At 41.3% G+C, this 17,697-nt stretch overlaps 1 protein-coding gene across 1 annotated transcript in view; it reads right to left on the bottom strand.

The window, feature by feature from the left end:
* LOC120027664 (cyclic nucleotide-gated cation channel beta-3-like) overlaps positions 1-17,610 on the bottom strand; it is a 37,564-nt gene extending 19,954 nt beyond the window's left edge. The window contains exons 1-5 of the mRNA XM_038972658.1: positions 17,494-17,610; positions 14,665-14,743; positions 12,868-13,015; positions 1,467-1,627; positions 868-1,179 (exon numbers count right to left, since the gene is read on the bottom strand). Coding sequence (XP_038828586.1) covers positions 868-1,179; positions 1,467-1,627; positions 12,868-13,015; positions 14,665-14,743; positions 17,494-17,610 — 817 coding nt within the window. The remainder of the gene's footprint in view (positions 1-867; positions 1,180-1,466; positions 1,628-12,867; positions 13,016-14,664; positions 14,744-17,493) is intronic.
* Positions 17,611-17,697: the final 87 nt, after the last annotated feature.

Below are 17,697 nucleotides of genomic sequence, written 5' to 3' on the forward strand. Positions count from 1 at the left end.
TCGGGAGGTTTTTCAGCAGCAGCAGGGACTGGGAGACTAGTCAGGATCGAGGGAAAGATGAATGTAGCAATGTACAGAGAGATCCTTGATAAAAACTTGCTCCAGAGCGCTCAAAACCTCAGACTGGGACAATTGTACACCTTCCAACAGGACAATGACCCTATGCGCACAGCCAAGACCACGCAGGAGTGGCTTTGGGACAAGTCTCTGAGTGTCCTTGAGTGGCTCAGCCAGAACCTGGATGAATCTGATCTAACATCTCTGGAGAGACCTGAAAATAGCTGTGCAGCAACACTCCACATCCAACCTGACAGAGGATCTACAGAGAAGAATAGGAAAACTCCCCAAATACAGGTGTGCCAAGCTTGTAGCGTCATACCCAAGAAGACTCAAGGCTGTAATCGCTGCTTCAACAAAGTACTGAGTAAAGGGTCTAAATACTTATGTAAATGTCATATTTAAATTTTTTATAAATTAGCAAAAATAAATTAAAAACTGTTTTTGCTTTGTCATTATGGGGTATTGTGTGAAGATTGATGAGGGGGACAAAAACTATTTTATCCATTTTAGAATAAGGCTGTAACGTAACAAAATGTGGAAAAGGCAAGGGGTCTGAATACCTTGTGAATGCACTGTAACTGTATTATGAAGCTGTTCATTTTTTGTCATTTAGCAAATGCACTTATCCAGAGCAATTAGGGATAAGTGCCTTGCTCAAAGGCATATCGAACGATTTTTCACCTAGTTGGCTCGAAGATTCAAACCAGCAACCTTTCGGTTACTGGCCCAGCACTCTTCACCGCTAGCTGCCTACCTAGTGTGTAGCTGTAGTGTGTAGGTGTACTTTAGTGTGTAACTGAGCACTACCTGTGAATGGATCTATGGTGTTACCAAGCACTGAGTCCATGGCGTCTTCAACTGGTTGGATCATAGTGTCAATGAAGGAAAAGCTGATCATGGGACAAATGGATGCATCTCTAGCTGCCTGCTCCTCCTCCTGTTTCTTTAGCCGCTCTGCCTCCTTCTTCTCGGCGTCCGCCTTCGCTTTCTCCTCCTTTTTCTTTGCCATCTCTACTGCCTTTATCGCGTCTGCTTCTGCTTTTTTTATTGCGTCCTCCTCGGCTTTTATCCTCTCTGCCTCCTTCTTCCTCAGGTAGTCTGGTTTCCTCAAGACCGGGGCTGTAGAAAACAAGCAGAACCCATTATGAATGATATGAGTGGTATGGAATAGCAGAGGAGTTTATAATTATATAGTCTAACATTTGGGCTTCATCATTGAGAATATCCGACCTTCTAAATTCTAACATGGTCGATATGTATTGAAGTATAATATATTATACGTACAGTATGATACATATACTGTTCCTTATTAGACAACTGGAAACTAATCAAAAACGAAAGTGATTGATTGATTGACTGACTGACTGACTGACACAACAACATCTGTTTACAGTAGGTCCACTTACTGATAGGGGGGCTGATTTCAGGTGTGGTAGCATAGGGGTCAATAGCTCTCTCTTTGTAGGTATTTGTCCGGTCTCTTAGCCGTTTGACAACTTCCCGGAGTGTGTCATCTGCATACCTGTTGTACACAACCGGCGGAGGTGGAGGAGGGGGCTGCTCTTCACTGCATCAAGAGACAAGAGGACAAATTGTTTAACAGGGCTCTAATTAATTCAAATAATCAGAAGAAGAACATGATTTGTTTTCAAATAAAAGGAGGATGAATGTTATGGCATGTTCCTTAAATAGATATTGCATGTAAGGGCAGTCCGGACCAGGTGCTGAGATTTTTTTTGTGCACTACTGATTACATCAGTACAGTTGTGACCGGTCAAAAATTGAAAATATATTTTTTGTTGTTGCCTGTTCTACATGTTATTTTGGCATTAATACGTGTCACATATCAGTTTGCAAACAATGTAAAAAAAAAAAAAAAAAAAAATGGACTTAATAGAGTTACATTAGAAGTGCCCATCCAAGAAGGCGTCAAATCCAAGAATCCATATATATACACACACATCTTTAAAAAATATATATTTTCCTTTATTACTTTCTAACCCTACCACCCCTCCCCTAATTGGAGTAAACAAGTGAACAACATTTCTTAGGCTTCTACTTCCAGCTTATACATTCTATATACATTTTACAGGCACAGTCTATTATACAATAGTTATATTTTATTTGTTTTTACTCCTGTCCTTTATCTAACCTCAACCTCTCCCATCTACAGTATTTCTTTCACAAAAGTTCTGAACCTATATATGTTTTACATTAGTTATCTTGTTGTTATTAGTTGTTATTATTCCCAACCTTCAGGTCCATTCAACCCCTCCCATCTATTTCATAACACCATCCATATTGCAGAGTTAGCTCCAGGTAAAAGTTGCAATTCTTCAGCCATTCCTGAACCTGCAACCAAAAATAAGCTACTGTACGTATGGACAGTACCAAAACAAATGATCTAATGATTCTGTCTCTTCGCAGCAAAATCTGCAGAGCTGGGAAGGTTGTACCCGCCATATATTAAATTATATTGGTTGCAAGAATTTGGGATAATAATTTAAATTGAAAAATTTTACATTTTGAATCCGGCGTTGTTTTGAGTATCAGTTCATAAACCATGTGCCATGGAATCGGTACGTTGAAAATCTCTTCCCAAATATTTTGCCATCTATATGGCACAGCTGTCCATTTTTTGGTCCTTGAAGGAAACTGGTATACTTTTTTATTTATCACAATTTTTCTTTAACCAATTATGGTGTTTAATGCAGATTCCCTACTTTCCCCCTTCCACTTTCCTCTTCCAATATTGCGGTAATGCTGCAATTAGTTGGTTGTAATTTTGGGTAGAGCACACATTTCCATATATTTTTGTTTGATGCACGTGTGACATAAATCTACCAGTCTTACAGTATTTGTAAAGTTGTAATCTGAATAAAGGGGAAAAGGCCTTTCTTGTACACGGGGTGAGACATTCTTACTAATTTGCTAGAGAACCAGTTTGGATTGAAGTATATCTTTTGTGTGACTGAAGGCTTTAGTGAGAGATCTAAAGCATTAATATTTAATCATGTCTGCCCTGCGAATTCATATTCATTGTATAAATAGGCCCGTTTAATTTGGACTATTCTTTAATGCAAAATCTACATAGGCGTACAGAGGCCCATTATTAGCAACCATCGCGCTCCTGTGTTCCAATGGCACGTTGTGTTAGCTAATCCAAGTTTATCATTTTAAAAGGCTAACTGATCATTAGACAACCCTTTTGCAATTATGTTAGCACAGCTGAAAACTGTTGTTCTGATTAAAGAAGCAATAAAACTGGCCTTCTTTAGACTAGTTGAGTATCTGGAGCATCAGCATTTGTGGGTTCGATTACAGGCTCAAAATCGTCAGTCTATTCCTGTTCTGAGAAATGAAGGCTATTCCATGTGAGAAATTGCCAAGAAACTGAAGATCTCATAAAACGCTGTGCACAACTCCCTTCACAGAACAGCGCATACTGGCTCTAAACAGAATAGAAAGAGGAGTGGGAGGCCCCGGTGCCAAACTGAGCAAGAGGACAAGTACATTAGTGTCTAGTTTGAGAAACAGACGCCTCACAAGTCCTCAACTGGCAGCTTCATTAAATAGTACCCGCAAAACACCAGTCTCAACGTCAACAGTGAAGAGGCGACTCCGGGATGCTGGCCTTCTAGGCAGAGTTCCTCTGTCCAGTGTCTGTGTTCTTTTGCCCATCTTAATCTTTTCTTTTTATTGGCCAGTCAGATATGACCTTTTCTTTGCAACTCTGCCTACTACAACCACTAAGACACCAACAATCACAGACAGAACAGAAAGGTATACCAGAGGGTTAAATAAGGAACATGATATGGGAATTGAAACCAGGTGTGTGTAATACAGACAAAACGAAAATGAAACATGGATCGGTGGTGACTAGAAAGCCGGTGACGTCGACCGCCGAACACCACCCGAACAAGGAGAGGGGCCGACTTTGGCGGAAGTCGTGACAGGTAGTGTATATATACAGTGGCTTGCGAAAGTATTCACCCCCTTGGCATTTTTCCTATTTTGTTGCCTTACAACCTGGAATTATAATGGATTTTGGGGGGTTTGTATCATTTGATTTACACAACATGCCTACCACTTTGAAGATGCAAAATATTTTGGGGTGTGAAACAAACAAGAAATAAGACAAAAAAACTGAAAACTTGAGCGTGCGTAACTATTCACCCCCCCAAAGGCAATACTTTGTAGATCCACCTTTTGCAGCAATTACAGCTGCAAGTCTCTTGGAGTATGTCTCTATAAGCTTGGCTCCTGTACGGACTCGGGAGGGACGAAGGTTGAGAGCCGTGCGTCTTCCGAAAAACAACCCAGCAAAGCCGCACTGCTTCTTGGCACAATGCCCGCTTAACCCGGAAGCCAATCCCACCAATGTGTCGGAGGAAACACCGTACACCTGGCGACCGTGTCAGCGTGCATGCGCCCGGCCCGCCACAGGAGTCGCTAGAGCGCCATGGGACAAGGACATCCCGGCCGGCCAAACCCTCCCCTAACCCGGACGACGCTGGGCCAATTGTGCGCTGCCTGATGGGTCTCCCGTTTGCGGCTGGCTGTTTTACTCCTCGACAGTTTAAAACTTTCTGAGAAGTAGCCATTATTTACTATTTTACACCTAGGGTTACTATACATGACTTTAACCCATTTTATAATAGATTCTCCTAAAATGAAATTTTCCTGGCATTTATATATAAACTCCAGTCGTACTTTGTCAAAAGCCTTTTCAAATTCAGCTATAAATAGCAGGCCTGGTTTCCCAGATTTTTCATAGTGTTCTATTGTTTCCAATACTTGTCCTATATTATCTCTAATGTATCGTATATGTAAAAAACATGTCTGATTAGAATTAATAGTATCCACCAATACCTTTTAAAATCTATGCACTATACATTTTGCTAGAATTGTTTTCATCGCAACACTGAAGTGTAACGGGCCTCCAATTTTTTATATTTACCGCTTATATCCTGTTTCAGTAATAATGAAATCAGACCATCTTGTTGAGTGTCCGATATTCTACCATTGGTTAAAACATCCCAATACCGGTCCTCTGAGAATATCAAAAAGGTATGCCATCCAGCCCTGGAGTTTTCCCAGATTTAAAAGCTTTAATTGCATCAAGAAGTTCCTCCTCTGTAATTTTGCCTTCACATGAGTATTTCTGTACAGCTGTTAATTTTACATTATTAATAGAAAGTAGCCACTCTTTGCCTTGATGACAGCTTTGCACACTCTTGCCATTCTCTCAACCAGCTTCATAAGGAATGCTTTTCCAACAGTCTTGAAGGAGTTCCCACATACAGTGGCAAGAAAAAGTATGTGAACCCTTTGAAAATACCTGGATTTCTGCATAAATTGGTCCTAAAATTTGATTTCATCTTCATCTAGGTCACAACAGTAGACAAACACAGTCTGCTTAAACTGACAACACACAAACAATTATACGTTTTCATGTCTTTATTGAACACACTGTGTAAACAGTCACAGTGCAGGGTGGAAAAAGTATGTGAACCCTTGTATTCAATAACTGGTTGACCCTCCTTTGGCAGCAATAACCTCAACCAAACATTTTCTGTAGTTGCGGATCAGACCTGCACAACGGTCAGGAGGAATTTTGGACCATTCCTCTTTACAAAACTGTTTCAGTTCAGCAATATTCTTGGGATGTCTGGTGTGAACTGCTCTCTTGAGGTCATGCCACAGCATCTCAATTGGGTTGAGGTCAGGACTCTGACTGGGCTAATCCAGAAGGCATATTTTCTTCTGTTGTTGATTTACTATGGTGTTTTAGGTCGTTGTCTTGTTGCATCACCCAACTTCTGTTGAGCTTCAATTGGCGGACAGATAACTTAACATTCTCCTGCAAAATGTCTTGATAAACTTGGGAATACATTTTTTTCCGTTGATGACAGCAAGCTGTCCAGGCCCTGATGCAGCAAAGCAACCCCAAACCATGATGCTCCCTCCACCATACTTTACAGTTGGGAGGAGGTTTTGATGTTGGTGTGCTGTGCATTTTTTCCTCCACACATAGTGCTGTGTGCTCCTTCCAAACAACTCAACTGTAGTTTCATCGGTCCACAGAATATTTAGCCAGTAGCGCTGTAGAACATCCAGATGCACTTTCACAAACTTCAGACAGCAACCACTGCTGTCTTTTTTGGACAGCAGTGGTTTCTTCTGTGGTGTCCTCCCATGAACACCATTCTTGTTTAGTGTTTTAAGTATTGTAGACTCATCAAGGATGTTAGCGTGTTCGTCTTTAGCTGACACTCTAGGATTCTTCTTAAACCTCATTGAGCATTCTGCGCTGTGCTCTTGCAGTCATTTTTGCAGGATGGCCACTCCTAGGGAAAGTAGCAACAGTGCTGACTTTATTTATAGACAATTTGTCTTACCGTAGACTGATGAACATCAAAGCTTTTAGAGATACTTTTGTAATCCTTTCCAGCTTTATGCAAGTCAACAATTCTTAATCTTAGGTCTTCTGAGATCTCTTTTGTTCGAGGCATGATTCACATCAGGCAATGCATTTTGTGAATAGCAACCTCAAATTTTGTGAGTGTTTTTTATAGGGCAAGGCAGCTTTAACCAACATCTCCAATCTCGTCTCATTGATTGGAATTCATGTTAGCTAACTCCTGACTCCAATTAGCTTTTGGAGAAGTCATTAGCGTAATTTAAGCACACTATGTTTGTCTATTGTTGAGACTTAGATGAAGATCAGATCAAATTTGATAACCAATCTATATGCAGAAATCCAGGTAATTCCAAAGGGTTCACATACTTTTTCTTGCCACTGTACGCTGAGCACTTGCTGGCTGCTTTTCCTTCACTCTGCAGTCCAACTCATCCCAAACCATCTTAATTGGGTTGAGGTTGGGTTATTGTGGAGGCCAGGTCATCTGATGCAGCACTCCATCCCTCTCCTTTGTGGTCAAATAGCCCTGATACAGCCTGGAGGTGTGTTTTGGGTCATTGTCCTGTTGAAAAACAAACGATAGTCCCACTAAACGCAAACCAGATGGGATGGCGTATCACTGCAGAATGTTGTGGTAGCCATGCTGGTTAAGTGTGTATTGAATTGTAAATAAATCACCAACAGTGTCACCAGCAAAGTACCCTCACACCTCCCCCCATGCGTCATCATCCGCTCACCTACTCTGCGTCTCACATACTCTGCGTCTCACAGACACGGTGGTTGGAACCAAAAATCTAAAATTTGGACTCATCAGACCAAAGGACAGATTTCCACCAGTCTAATGTCCCTTGCTCGTGTTTTTTGGCCCAAGCAAGTCTCTTCGTCTTGTCCTTTCGTTGTGGTTTCTTTGCAGCAATTTGACCATGAAGGCCTGATTCACAGTCTCCTCTGAACAGTTGATGTTGAGATGTGTCTGTCACTTGAACTCTGTGAAGCATTTATTTGGGCTGCAATCTGAGGTGCAGTTAACTCTAATGAACGTATCCTCTGCAGCAGAGGTAACTGGGTCTTTCTTTCCTGTGGCGGTCCTCATGAGAGCCAGTTTCATCACAGCGCTTGATGGTTTTTGTGACTGCACTTGAAGAAACTTTAAAAGTTCTTGACATTATCCTGATTGACTGACCTTCATGTTTTAAAGTAATGATGGACTGTTGTTTCTCTTTGCTTATTTCAGCTGTTCTTGCCATAATATTTACCAAATAGGGCTATCCTCTGTATACCACCCTTACCTAGCCACAACATAATTGATTGGCTCAGACGCATTAAGAAGGAAAGAAATTCCACAAATTTACTTTGAACAAGGCACATCTGTTAATTGAAATGCATTCCAGGTGACTACCTCATGAAGCTGGTTGAGAGAATGCCAAGAGTGTTCAAAGCTAGATGGTGCCGACAGAGATGGTCGCCTCGCTTCAGGTCCTTAGGAAACGATGCAGTAATTAGATTTTTTATGTATTATTTCTTACATTGTTAGCCCAGAAAATCTCAGGTGTCATTACATACAGCCGGGAAGAACTACTGGATATAAAAGCGATGTCATTTGACCAACATTATGACCAGGAATACGACTTTCCCGAAGTAGATCCTTTGTTCGGACCTCCACCATGGACATGGGATCTTATCCCAGAGGCCGACCCAAAACAACGCGGTCGCCGCAGGAGAGGCAGACGGAGCGGCCTACTGGTCAGACTTAGAAGGCGAGCACACCACCCACCGCTTCCGAGCATATTACTCGCCAATGTCCAATCTCTAGAAAACAAGGTGGACGAAATTAGTGCACGAGTTGCCTTCCAGAGAGACATCAAAGATTGTAACATTCTCTGTTTCACGGAAACATGGCTCACTTGAGACATGTTGTCAGAGTCGGTTCAGCCACCCGGTTTCTTCACGCATTGCGCCGACAGAAACAAACATCTCTCTGGTAAGAAGAAGGGCAGGGGTGTATGCCTTATGATTAGCGACTCATGGTGTAATCATAACAACATACAGTAACTCAAGTCCTTTTGTTCACCTGACCCTAGAATTCCTTACAATCAAATGCTGACTGTATTATATACCAAGAGAATACTCTTCGATTATAGTCACAGCCGTGTATACTCCCCCCCCCCCCCCCCCCACCCCAAGCAGATACCTCGACGGCCCTGAAAGTACTTCCCTGGACTATATGTAAATTGGAAGCATGTACCCTGAGGCTGCATTTATTGTAGCTGGGGATTTTAACAAACCTAATCTGAGAACAAGGTTTCTTAAATTCCATCTGCATATCGAATGCGCGACACAAGTTGGTAGCATTATGGACCATTACTACTCTTACTCTAACTCGACTCCGCCCTGTGCAACTGGGTCCTGGACTTTCGACCCCGCCTCCAACTCAATCATCAAGTTTGCCAATGACACCACAGTGGTAGGCTTGATTACCAACAACGACGAGACGGCCTACAGGGAGGAGGTGAGGGCCCTCGGAGTGTGGTGTCAGGAAAATAACCTCTGACTCAATGTCAACAAAACAAAGGAGATGATCGTGGACTTCAGGAAACAGCAGAGGGAGCGCCCCCCCATCCACATCGACAGAACAGTAGTGGAGAAGGTGGAAAGTTTTAAGTTCCTCGGCGTACACATCACGGACAAACTGAAATGGTCCATTCCTCCTGACAGAGCTGGTGTAACTGAGTCAGGTTTGTAGGCCTCCTTCCCCACAAATGTTCTATATGATTGAGGTCAGGGCTTTGTGATGGCCACTCCAATACCATGACTTTGTTGTCCTTAAGCCATTTTGCCACAACTTTGGAAGTATGCTTGGGGTCATTGTCCATTTGGAAGACCCATTTGCGACCAAGATTTAGCTTCCTGAATGATGTCTTGAGATGTTGCTTCAATATATCCACATAACTTTCCTCTCTCATGATGCCATCTATTTTGTGAAGTGCACCAGTCCCTCCTGCAGCAAAGCACCCCCACAACATGATGCTGCCACCCCCGTGCTTCAGGGTTGGGATGGTGTTCTTCGCCTTGCAAGCATCCCCTTTTTCCTCCAAACATAACGATGCTCATTACGGCCAAACTATTTTTGTTTCATCAGACCAGAGGACATTTCTCCAAAAAGTACGATCTTTGTCCTCATGTGCAGTTGCAAACCGTAGTCTGGCTTTTTTATGCCGGTTTTGGAGCAGTGGCTTCTTCCTTCCTCAGCGGCCTTTCAGGTTATCTCGATATAGGACTCTTTTTACTGTGGATATAGATACTTTTGTACCTGTTTCCTCCAGCATCTTCACAAGGTCCTTTGCTGTTGTTCTGGGATTGATTTGCACTTTTCACACCAAATTACGTTCATCTCTAGGAGACAGAATGCGTCTCCTTCCTGAGCGGTATGACGGCTGCATGGTCCCATGGTGTTTATACTTGCGTACTATTGTTTGTACAGATGAACGTGGTACCTTCAGGCATTTGGAAATTGCTCCCAAGGATGAACCAGACTTGTGGAGGTCTACAATTTGTTTCTGAGCTCTTGGCTGATTTCTTTTGATTTTCCCATGATGTCAAGCAAAGAGGCACTGAGTTTGAAGGTAGGCCTTGAAATACATCCACAGGTACACCTCCAATTGACTCAAATTATGTCAATTAGCCAATCAGAAGCTTCTATAGCCATGACATAATTTTCTGGAATTTTCCAAGTTGTTTCAAGGCACAGTCAACTTAGTGCATGTAAACTTCTGACCCACTGGAATTGTGATACAGTGAATTATAAGTGAAATAATCTGTCTGTAAACAATTGTTGGAAAAATTACTTGTATCATGCACAAAGTAGATGTCCTAACCGACTTGCCAAAACTATAGTTTGTTAACAAGAAATTTGTGGAGTGGTTGAAAAACAAGTTTTAATGACTCCAACCTAAGTGTATGTAAACTTCTGACTTCAACTGTATTTATATGTATATATTCTTATTCATTTACATTTGTGTGTATTAAGTAGTTGTTGTGAATTTGTTCGATTACTTGTTAGATATTACTGCACTGTCGGAACTAGAAGCACAAACATTTCGCTACACTCGCATTAACATCTGCTAACCACGTGTATGTGACCAATAAAATTTGATTTGATGTGCTTTGAGCTGTCATCAAGACAAAGGGTGGATACTTTGATAAATCGCAAATATAAAATATATTTTGATTTGTTTCACACTTTTTTGGTTACTACAGGATTCCATATGTTTTATTTAATAGTTTTGATGTCTTCAGTATTATTCTACAATTTAGAAAATAGTAAAAAAATAAAGAAGAACCCTGGAATGAGTAGGTGTGTCCAAACATTTGACTGGTACAGAATATATGATTTTTTTCTCCCACAGAAAACTTGGGGGGCCAAATAAAACCACCCCTGGGCCAAATTCAGTTGGGGAACCCGGCCCGACAGTATGGTATTAGACAGGGCCTAGATTTGATCCTAGGTGTACACAGCTGCATTGGCTACATTCAAATAACTCCTCGTAATCATTATGGTTGTGTTTACAAAGTCTGCCCAATTCTGATCTTTTGCAACTAATTGGTTTTTTGACCAATCAGATCTTACGCCAATAATTCGGCAAAAGATCAGAATTGAGCTGCCTGTGTAAACGCAGTGGGACCACCATGTCTGTGTTGTCCATGGGGACCTATTGAGTCATACTCAGCACAGCAGCATACCACCCACCTGCCATCTTAGTACTAGGAACAAATATAATCGCCGTCTCTCTCTCTCGTGCTCTCTCTCACTCTCTCCAGGCGCACTGGAGGTAATCCTGGTGCTAGTGATTAGTTGGTTACACAGTAATTGCCAGGTGTACCAGGAAACTAAGTATACTTTCCTTCTGTACTGTATATCCCTAATATACTCTGAGAAGTTGCTGTATTTACACTGGACTGGTATTCACATTTTATCTGTCCCTTTTTAATTTCACACATAATATTTATTGGTACGGTTAAACAATCTACTTTGAAACAAAAGTATACACATCACATACATGGTTGTACCATGTCAGATATAGAATTGTAATGTATTAAATTTTGTGTTTGCATCCCAATATTACACTTTTATATACATCACAGAAGACTGAAAAATAACAAAACTGTTTGACATAGAAACAGCTGATTTTCAGCATATTCTTTGAAAAACTTTTTATTAATTATGAAATTATGAAAAATATTATTGACATTCCACCCATGAGGCCACTAGAGGGCACTTTGCTCAGTCAAATCAAATCAAATAATTCCACTGCAGGAAAGGGCTACAATGGTTCTCGTTTCTCTGCACTGTACTTAAAGATATTTCCCACTAGCATCTTATAAGAATTCTATACCAGATGAAGCATTTAAGAAAACACACACACACATTAAGAGGTATGGAGCTTACTACTCTGTATAGTCAGAAATAGAAACAGGTGGGATTTCCGTTCTGTTTTTACCTGGCTGTACCTCAAGAAGGAAATAGGATTTCAGCACACGTCACACACACTGTATGTGAAATCAGCCTTTACAGAAGCCAAATACAGAATACAAGTTCTCTCAATCAAGACCAGCGACTAATCCACTCTAAAACGTAGCATACTTCATTGAAGTCAGAAATGAGCTACAGTACAGAGAGAAAGCAAAGAAAACCTTTGCAAATAAAACTTACACGTGAACTACCGCCACCCATCCCCTGACCTCATTAAGTCACAAATACCCATAATCCCATAATCTTATTCAGCTACTTTGGGAGTCACAAGCTGCAAGTCATTCTGTAGTGAGGAGGGAAAACATCAAGCCATCGCTAAGCAGCTGCCTGCAGACAGAATATAGGCCTACACTGCACTATTAGTCTATTTGTAATCTTGCTTATGTTGTCCTTAGTACTGTAAACATGTAGACTATTGTCTTCCCACAAGCCACAGACACAGCCACAGCCACTGCAGTTGTGGGAAGAGACCAGTCTACATGTTTCTGTGCTGTGTACGGACACCACATGTATAAGCTTTGTACACATGTTGTATTCGGCACGTGTCAAATAAAATTAGACTGGATTTGATTTGTTTTAGCTACATGGAAGACACATAGATCTCTTTAACTAAACACTGAAGAGATTGAACAGAAAGTATTTGCTCTCTGGCTACCAGACTATTATTAACACATCTCATCTCAGTAGATGAACAGCCCCACTATGAACTCTCTCTCACTCCCCAGGTTCTCCCCTATCTCTTTAACAACTTTGTGATGTCCTACTACCCCTATTTGGCAGTTCCTGTGGGGTGTACTGGCTGAACTAATAGCCCATAGACAGTTTCACAGCTAGGTGTTATTCATGTTCTTACCCTTCAGCCCCATCAGCGGGTTTGTCCCCTTCTGCAGGTGCAGGTGCTGGGGCAGCGGCCGGGGCTGGGGCAGGAGCTGCGGCAGGGGCTGGGGCAGGAGCTGCGGCCGGGGCTGGGGCAGGAGCTGGGGCTGGAGCTGGGGCAGGATCTATGGGTAGTGTACAAAAGATAAAATGAGCAAGTGGATCAGTGTAGAATGTGAGTAGAGACTGAAACTTAAGACCATACACTGAGTATACCAAACATTAGGAACACCTTCCTATTATTGAGTTGCATCCCTTTTTGCCCGCAGAACAGCCTTAATGCTTTGGGGCATGGCCTCTACAAGGTGTCGAAAGTGTTCCACAGGGATGCTGGCCCATGTTGACTCCAATGCTTCCCAAAGTTGTGTCAAGTTGGCTGGATGTCCTATCTGGTGGTGGACCATTCTTGATACACACAGGAAACTGTTGAGCGTGAAAAACCCAGCAGCGTTGCAGTTATTGACACACTCAAACTAGTGCGCCTGGCACCTACTATCATACCCCGTTCAAAGGAATGTAAATATTTTGTCTTTCCCATTCACCATCTGAATGGCATACATACACAATCCATGTCTCAATTGTCTCGGCTTAAATATCCTTATTTAACCTGTCTCCTCCTCTTCATCTACACTGATTGAAGTGGATTTAACAAGTGACATCAATATGGGATCGTAGCTTCACCTGGATTCACCTGGGCAGTCTATGTCATGGAAAGAGCATGTTTTGTATACTCTATGTATATTACTTAGAAGAAAAACAACATGACAACATCTGAAAGTAATGGAATTGCTTACTGCCATCACACACAAAAAGCTATCATAAATGAAGCATTTGTTGTTCTAGAATGCACTGAGTGTCAGTGTGTGTCTCTGAGATGTGGATTATAGTGAAAGAGAAAAGGTGCAGAGGGAATGGACATGTGTTGTTTCTGCTGCTGATGTATAGGAACAGACAGTTGGACTAGGGAGCAGGCTGCCATGTGTGTCCTACTTCCCAAACCAGCACTCGTGTCTCAACAACACAACCCAGGTAGACCAAACATTAGCTTTTCTTTCACCTCAGCAATGAAATAGTTAACTGGAATGATATGATAAACCAATTTAATTATATAATGGAATCAAATTTAGTTGTTACTAAATAAAATAATTGAATGATATGATGGAGTAAAATGTAGTATAGTAAGTTACTCTCTTTGAATGAGAGCCTGAGAGAAAGTGAGGATATTGAAGAATCAGGGAGCCAAAGCTTCACATGTCACAATCACTTTGGGAGTTTGGGCCTTGTTAAATCAAATGTAGAGGTCTGCCAGATTCCCAGTGTAAGAAAAGGTATTTTTGGAATAATGTAATCAACAAACAATGTTTTGTTTGCATTATACTCTGTTAGTTACACAAAAATAAACTCAACTGGATCCCAAATCAAACATACTTTTTTTTGGCCAGAAACCTTCAACTTCTGCTTTGTTTTTGTTCTTTACCTGAAACCCAGCCCATTGTTATAGTTTTGTTAGGTAAAATAAAGCAGAGATCACAGTTAACATATATCTCCTGGAGTTCCAGGAAATCCATAGACAAGAGGATAGAATGAGACTTCGTTAATGTTGTGGCTGCAACATTTCTGGGTGTGTGCCAGAGGGTATGCCACAGCCAAAACACCAACAATGAAAAGTCTTAATTCTGTCCCCTTGTGTTTGAGTATTATATGACACAAACTGAGCAAGTTCAATATCATATAGAAGCAAGAGAAAATGCTAGATGAAAACAAAGAAACTTACCTGCTGGTTTAGCCTCCTCCTTCTTAGGTTCTTCCTCTTTCTTCTCCTCATCCTTTTTCTCTGCAGGCTTCTCCTCTTCCTGGGAAAACAACACTGTTACATCACTGAAAACAATAGCCCATATTCACCAACAGACTTAGAGTAATGCTGATCTAGGATCAGATTTCCTATTTGATTCATTATTACCTGAAAAGGCAAAACTGATCCTAGATCAGCACTCCTACTCTTAGATATGGTCCAATGAGACATGAAGACAGGTGCCCATTAGCACCGAAGTGACACAGTTTCTCTTGACCCCTGCAAGGTCATGTAGCCTATAGCTTTGCTTTAGCTAATGGATAAATGTTTATTGGTAGAACTATTTGGTCGATATTTTCTCATGTTAAGCCTAACATTTCACGAAGCAACAATAATATCATTCCCTCAGTCATTTAAAGTTGGAAATTCAAACATTGCAGATTGTCAAATGTATTTTCAGCATGACAGCATACTAATCAGCGACCAATTGATTAAAAAAATGAAACTATCCTGTAGCCTACCTGAACCTGCATGACATGAGCCCTGCTCGCACTCTCTCCCAGCCTGGATAGAAAGTTGTTGTGCGTAAAACCAGTCTATTATTGCCAAGTAATATAGTCAGCCCACCCTCAAAACACTAGCTTACTATGGATTGTTTTATTATGCAGTGTAGCTACTATCTATAGCGAGATACCGTATTTAGCTGCTATTTATAAACCTTTTATAAAAATGATACCTCAAATAGCCTAACAATGAGGAAAAAAAGTAATCGGCTTTAGGATAAATTTAGCCACTATTTATTGTTGAACTCAGCAGGTTTTGTCTGGCTAATAGCCTACACAAAAAGGGTAAATGAAATGAAATCCAACTTGAGATACTGGTCTTCTGAAGTCCTCCTGAGACATTATGCATTATATTGCCCAGTGCTTCCTATACAGCTAATCTCTTTCCATAACGTGTTGAGGCCTGCAATTAAGGAGAATGCGAAAGGCTCAATTAAAGAACTGCTGAATTTGAATCCCCACTCCCTTCTGCCCAGTTTCCCTGATGTTGCTACTGCAATCAAACAGTTTTTAACCATCCCTGTAACTGTTGCTTCTGTTGAGAGATCATTTTCTAAATTAAAACTCATAAAGAACTACCTAAGAAGCATTAGGCTCTTGGTCTGACATGTGCTTTTGAACACCTGAGTAAGCTCCACTCATTGCACTGGCGCCGTAGCCTTGACCAAGGTATTTGTTCATGATATCCCCTTACTTTCAATCAGTTCAATTATTATTTTTCAAGGCCTGAGGCTTTTTGACCAGTCACATTCTTGAAGCTCAAGAAACAAACACTTAACTTTCCTAGTACATATGGAAATTAAAAAGGTTCATTAATTACTTTTTGGAGGGTTACTGTCAAAATGATTTACTGTATTACATTTATTACAAAAAAATAGGCATCGATGACAGGCGCATGGGCCCCCAGTGCTCGTGGGCCCTCCCGCCTTGCGAGGTGTGCGGGGGTGTCCGGTACGCCAGTACTCGTAGGTATGATGCTGTGGAAACAGTTAAGTGTATCACATCTCACAAAATCAAACTATTCTTTTTCGGAGAGCTTGGGTTCTTCATTCAATGCCCAGGATGCACTTGGAGGGAGGCAGAATCCATGTTGGAAATAAAGTGTATGAAAACTCATGGCTTGTAGACAGTACATCTGTCTAACTCCAAAGCGAGCATTTTCTTACTTTGGAGTCTATGATAGATTAATGGCTTTTGTCTTATTAACAAACATCTTAATCACATCCTAAGAAAAGGATGATCCAATAATGAATCACTGAAAATTATCTCGGTGTCTTTCATACATGAACTCCCTCCTCCTCTTCAATAACAAACACTTCCTATAAGAGTCTTTCCAGACTGAGAAGGCCAATTACTCAGGCCACTGACGGCCGAAACGTTACAGTTTGAACTTTAACTCGATAAATAATCAAGAATTTAATTGTGAGCAAGAGTCACACATATTCCTTCTAAACGCCATTATGATGTTTGGTTACACCTCATCTCATGTTGGTTGACAACTTCTTCTCCTCCCCAAAGGCCAATTACTCAGCCTGAAACCCAGGCTATAAGTGCTTCTCCACTCTAGTGCTATTGCTATACTGTTGATAGGAGGTATTTGAGATAGCTTGGTTTAAATGCTTCAAAGTCCAGCATGTTTCAACCTGAGGCTTTCCCTAATCTGACTGACTCAGCTGTCATGGTTTGCTGTCCAGTCCATCTCACCATCTCATGAGTCACTGCCCAGTGTCCTCACCCAGTGTCACAATCTCTGAGAGATACTGTTGAATCTAACATTCGTTTAGAACATGACATTTTGTCCACTTTAAAGGGGCAATCTGGGATTCAAACAACAGCAGACTGGATGCCCCGCCACTTTTTTGGTTAACAGCAAGCATTATTCAATATAAAGACAATATCGTTTCGAGCAATTTGTCATGGGATAAGGTTAATTAGTCAAACTGTATGTTGACTGTATAAATGTCAACCATATTATATGACATTTTTAGGGCCATTTAATCCTGTGTACAGTTTAAGACATTTAGAAACAATCCTAAACAACATTTACATACATCAATAACAGCCAGTCATTATACTAAAGTCCTACAATATCTATATAATCAGTGGTAATAATATAGGCAGTGTTTATTCAACCGCTCTAAAAAAATAAATACTTTTCTACCCCTATGTCTAAGGATTCGTCCTGCCGGCAAACACTTTCAATGATATATCCTGCTGTAGTGTTTCGGAAAGAGAGGCGATGCCTTACCTTCGCTGGAGGTGCTGGGGCAGGAGCGGGAGCTGGTGCGGGGTCAGGAGCAGCAGTGGCATCCGGCTTCGGAGGTGGCTCGGGCACCGAGAACAGTGCTTTGAGCTTGCCAAACATGGTGGTTGTTTGGCTAGTGGGCAGTGTGGGCAACAGAGAACCCGGCGAGCCTATCCAGGGTTACAGATCTGATCCTTAGACTCTCTC

This window comes from Salvelinus namaycush, chromosome 33, assembly GCF_016432855.1.
Source record: "Salvelinus namaycush isolate Seneca chromosome 33, SaNama_1.0, whole genome shotgun sequence".
Taxonomy (NCBI): Eukaryota; Metazoa; Chordata; class Actinopteri; order Salmoniformes; family Salmonidae; genus Salvelinus; species Salvelinus namaycush.